The 5,534-nt window shown below is 38.2% G+C and overlaps 1 protein-coding gene across 1 annotated transcript in view; it reads left to right on the forward strand.

Annotated features, from left to right (window-relative positions):
* The window catches only part of pip5k1ab (phosphatidylinositol-4-phosphate 5-kinase, type I, alpha, b), a 25,004-nt gene that overhangs the window by 4,036 nt on the left and 15,434 nt on the right, over positions 1-5,534 (forward strand). The window contains exon 2 of the mRNA XM_016480379.1: positions 4,937-4,971. Within this exon, the coding sequence (XP_016335865.1) occupies positions 4,937-4,971 (35 nt within the window). The remainder of the gene's footprint in view (positions 1-4,936; positions 4,972-5,534) is intronic.

A 5,534-nucleotide genomic window follows, 5' to 3' on the forward strand; every position in this document is an offset into this window, starting at 1 on the left:
ATAAGAAAGCTTGGAGGCACGGCATACACCTTGATGTCAAATAAAATAAATAAATTACACAAAGTTTAAATAAAGTAAAAATCAGCAAACACTGTGGAACCAATTAAATATGAAATGAATGTTTAAAAAAACTTCCAAAATCACCTTAAATAAACGGCAAAAGTCAACAGGCTTTTCAAAATCCAAAATACTGCCAAACAGGCACTATTTTGCCTGATTTCGGATGATTTCGTTTCCATCGAAACGAAATCATCCGCAATCGTCTTGTCTGTATCACCCCACTCTTCTTGTCAGTCAGCTCGACTCACTCTCCTCACTGGATAAATGAAATCTGATCTGTGATGCGACTGTCGTTCGGCACGCTGCATTGAGCAGCCATTCATTCTCTGCCAGCAGGAGGCGCTTGTAGAGCGGGAAAGAAAGAGGTTTCCCCGGTAACGGCTGTAATCAAATAAGTGTTGCTCACAAACTGCTCGGGCATTACAGGCAAGATGAAATGAAAATGACATCCATAATTTTCTGAAGACAGTCGGTTTCCTTCAGAAATAGAGTGATATAAAAACACCCGCACCGGGTTTCGACTTTGATACGTGCAGTTCTCATGTTTATTCAACAAAGTCAAAGCCTTTTGGAAAATCTATTTGTGGCGGTGAGTTTTGCTATTGTGGCGGGCGCCACAAATAAATCAATGTATGGGAAACACTGAGAAACTTACCTGCTTGAACTCTTTCATTTGATCCGGGTGTCTGTCTTCAAAGTCAAAGTGTTTTGTTAGTTTGGTGTGTTTCCTCGTTTTGAGGTTGCCACGTCTCAGTGCTTTTATGAAGAGAGCGCATCTGAGCACCTTTCGGATAGCGCATCAAGAACCGGGTTGACCGGGTACTCGGTACCACCGGTACTTAAAAAAACCTTGTACCGTAACGTTTTCATTTTTTTTTGTACCGACTTGGTACCGAAGTACCGGGTCTTTTGACAACACTACAACAGCCACACATCCGAATAAAGACTCACCCATCCAAACAAACAACAAAAACCCATCCAAACAAAGAACAAAAACCCATCCAAACAAACAGCAAACACCCACCCAACCAAACAAACAGCAAACACTCATCCAAACACCCACCTATCCAGACAAGCAAAACACTCACCCATCCAAACAAGCAAACACCCATCCAGACAAGCAACAAACACTCACCCAGCCAGACAACAAACATTCACCCATCCAGACAACAAACACCCACCCAACCAAACAAACAAACAGCAAGCACTCACCTATACAAACAAACACCTATCCAAACAAACAACAAACACCCACCCAAACAAACACCCATCCAGACAACAACAACAAGCACCCACCCAACCAAGCAAACAAACACTCACCCATCCAGAAAAACAACAAACACACACCCATCCAAACAAACAACAATCACCCACCCAAACAACCAAACACCCATCCAGACAAACAACAAACACTCACCCATCCAAACAAACAAACAAACACCCATCCAGACAAGCAACAAACACTCACCCAGCCAAACAAACAAACAACAAACATTCACCCATCCAGACAACAAACACCCATCTAAACAAACAACAAACGCCCACCCAACCAAACAAACAAACAAGCACTCAACTATACAAACAAACACCTATCCAAACAAACAACAAACACCCACCCAAACAACCAAACAAACACCCATCCAGACAACAAGCACCCTCCCAAACAAACAAACAAACACTCACCCATCCAAACAACAAACAAACACCCATCCAAACAAACAACAAACATCCACCCAAACAACCAAACACCCATCCAGACAAACAACAAACACTCACCCATCCAAACAACAAACAAACAAAGAAACAAACAAACACCCATTCAAACAAACAAGCACCCAACCAAACAAACAACAAACAAACACCCATCCAAACAAACAAACAACAAACACCTGCCCATCCAAACAAACAACAAACACCCATCCAAACAAACATCAAACACTCGCCCATTCAAACAAACAACAAACACCCATCCAAACAAGCAACAAATACCCACCCATCCATCCAAACAAACACCCAATCAAACAACAAGCACTCAAACTCACCTTCCAAACAAACCAAGAAATACCCATCCAAATGAACACCCATCCAGTTTCTCAACCACTCAGAGAGATAATTTTAGCACACACTGGTCTGTGTGACAGTTTGCTGACAGTTTGGTCCCAATTAAAATAACTGTTTTACCCCTACAGATCTAAGGACTCCATTTTGGAGGCTGTTGGCCTCTCGGAGAGGTATATGCATGGCTCTGTTGTGCTGTGTGATTTAGAGACTCTTGAGTACCAATTAACCAAAATGGCTTGTCTCTTACATGGTCTCGTTTGCAGTGGCGATTTAAGCTTGATGACTGGGGGAAGTGAAAGCTGTAACTGTGACTCATCTGTCTGCGTAATTAAGGCAGATGGGAATAGGAACTGATATTTCAGACTGATGATGAAAGGGTCCAGCAATCTGTGGGAACAAGTAAATATATCACAGTTCCTGTGTGACAACCAAATTCAAATACGGTAGTGAATCCACTAATTTATAATTTTGTGCATCTTCGGAACAAAACTCACTCTTGAAACTGCGATGATTAACAAAATGATAACTGAAATTTGTTGTGGTTAAATTTGATTGTCAGTTCACCTTTTTGCACTTAACCCTGTACACACACAGTTCAGTAATTTATGGGAGTGGCATTCGGATTCTACAACCACTTCAATTCACTCCCAGAAAATGTATATTTGCAGAAATTCTGCAGGGTGTACAGAACTGAAATGAACGGCTAGTTGTTAATGGCGTAAAAGCGTAAGAGTTGTGGTAGAGGAGGTATGTCTTGACTCGGTGTTGCCAGATCTTGCTTTTAAAAATGGAAAATAATAACAAGCCTATGATAAACTTGCATCCAAACGTGTTATCTTAGAAGAAATAAACCACATACCAACATATTGCAACCTGCACCTGCCTACTTTATTATCCCCATAAAATGGAATGCTAAATGAGCTGAGCAAACAAGTCCAAAGATGCCTAAGAAGCATTGCTTATAATAAGTGGACATGGCAACCCTGTTAAAGGCAGGGTAAGCGTTTTCTGGTAGCCAATGTTGATATTTGAAATCACCAATTGTGAAGCAACCTTCCAAACATAAACAAAACCTGACGGCTCTGTAGACGGTGGTATAGTTAAAATCGCAGTCTTTGGTCGCTGTAGCATTACTTTGGTCAAAAATAGCAGATACCAAACTCACAAGACTGCATTACTTTACTTTGGTTACAATGGTGTCGATTATTGCAATTTGAAAATGTAATTTTGGGGATTCATTCCCCTATTTAAATTCAGTTGTCACTTCTGAAACTGTACTGTGTGAATTTGGCCATATTGTAGCTACCGGTTTATGCGTATTGGTCTGCGTCATGGTGAGATGGCAAGGTAAGCAGTTAAATGCTGTCTCTTTTGAACATTTCTCATGTTGTTCAACCTTGACTTGTGTGACAATATCACAAGTCCTTTCATATATCTTGATCTGCTCAATCTAACTTAAAATAGCCGTTGCTATTGTTTACTGCAAGAATTTTCAGTGGTTGTCTGGGAAAGCATGTAAAAATGGGTGAATTACCTTCCATGCGTTCTTTATGCAGTTACGTAAACTTATCAGCAATGGCAAATATGTCTCATCTGTACCAAAGAGATGATCACGATACCACAGCAATGTTTTTCCACCCAAGATGAAAAGTGGTGCTGGTAGTCATGAGGCAAAGAGCCTGTGCTTAAAGAGTTTGACTGATATGGTAAAACAACAATTTCTAACTTTTTTTCCTGGTGCAACCTATTTGTTGTAATCCTAATTTTGACAAATGGGTCAATAAAACGGTGCTAACTTTTTGTTCTGCTTATTAATTTATGATAAGTTAATATGAGCTAATTTAGTAAAATAAAAAATGATAACAATAAAGAGGACCCTTGGAATATTAGATAATTTGACCATTTTATGGCAAGGCACGGCTTGTCGATGTTGTAAAATATCATGTGGTGCAACTCCCTGAAAAAAAGAATGATATTTATGAATAAATATTTCATGATATTTGTAAAATGAAAATAATAATAATAAATAAGAAAAAAATTAAATAATGTTTAAGATGTTCACTCATCTATTCAAAGTTAAAGGAAAATCACTTTTTTTATCTAATGATTACACCACAATATTTTTTTATACTGAAGATATTACAAAGATTTTTCCAACCACATGAAACCAATATTTTTCTTAAACGTAGACACATATATATATATATATATATATATATATATATATATATATATATAGATGTAATTTTCCTCATATGTTGTATGTGATATCTCAGATCTGGGGTGTGTTCACAGAGAATACAGTAACTATTTCTGTAGGTTGGATTCTAATCTTGATTGTGTGTAATAATATCAAACTCTTGGCAGGGTTGAAGTCGCTATGCCGGTGCGTCTCATTCTGTTTGTTTTGACGACAGGCAGTGTTGTAGAACTTACGTCTCGCCTGAAGACATGCAATCATTCTGAATCAAATGCAAAAAAGCATTGCCACAAAATATGATAATAATAAAAATATGAATTTGAGGCCTCCGGGTGTTTTTGACTGTGATCCTGTCCTGTGTTGTTTATTGAGTGAAGCGTCCGCAAAGCATCTGCTGTGACAGTCTGCTGAGCGTCTGGCACCCCTGGTGTCATGACAGATTTTGCCCCCTGTGACATTGTCCGTTTGTAACAACTTTACCTTTTTTATAGTGGAGAAGAGATGACTGACAAATTTTGAATGTGAGACCTGAGACGTTTTCTAGTTTTTCCACCTCTGAAACATTGTTTTTTGTTTTTTTTTTGTTCTTCTTTCTCTCTCCCTGCAACTTTAAAGGGTCCAGCGGAGTTCGAAAGATGACCATGACAGAGGTAAGACTGATCTCATGTTGGACTACCCAGTTTGTGTAATTCATAGAGCTTATTTCTTAATATTTAAGAATTCTATTTAAATTCTAAATGTGGTGAGTGACTGCAGTTTCCTTCATCATTTCGTCACTACATTTTTTTTTCCATTAAATCATGTTACTGTTCTTTTTAGATTTACTGGCATTAATCTATTTGTGTCAGAATGACCTAACTGGAAGGGAAGCACATATTCAAAATGCATACACAATCAGAGCAGAGATCCTAACTTACACCTGATAAGTCTTCCCACTGCATAGTGGGATAGGTAATCTTAATACGCTCCATCTGTGCTGAAATGCAGGATATAATTCATTTATTAATTGGCTAATAGTCAAACTTAAATTTGATATATTAAATGAAAACATTGAAATAATTAACATTCAATGTTTTTACATTATATTTAGTCATTTAGCAGACGCTTTTATCCAAAGAGGACAATAGAAGCTATCAAAACTAACAAAAGAGCAACAATGTAAGTGCAAATGACAAGTCTCGGTTAGACTTAGACGCAGTACACATAGCAAGGT

The sequence above is a fragment of the Sinocyclocheilus anshuiensis genome, unplaced genomic scaffold, assembly GCF_001515605.1.
Source record: "Sinocyclocheilus anshuiensis isolate Anshui unplaced genomic scaffold, SAMN03320099.WGS_v1.1 scaffold1893, whole genome shotgun sequence".
Taxonomy (NCBI): domain Eukaryota; kingdom Metazoa; phylum Chordata; class Actinopteri; order Cypriniformes; family Cyprinidae; genus Sinocyclocheilus; species Sinocyclocheilus anshuiensis.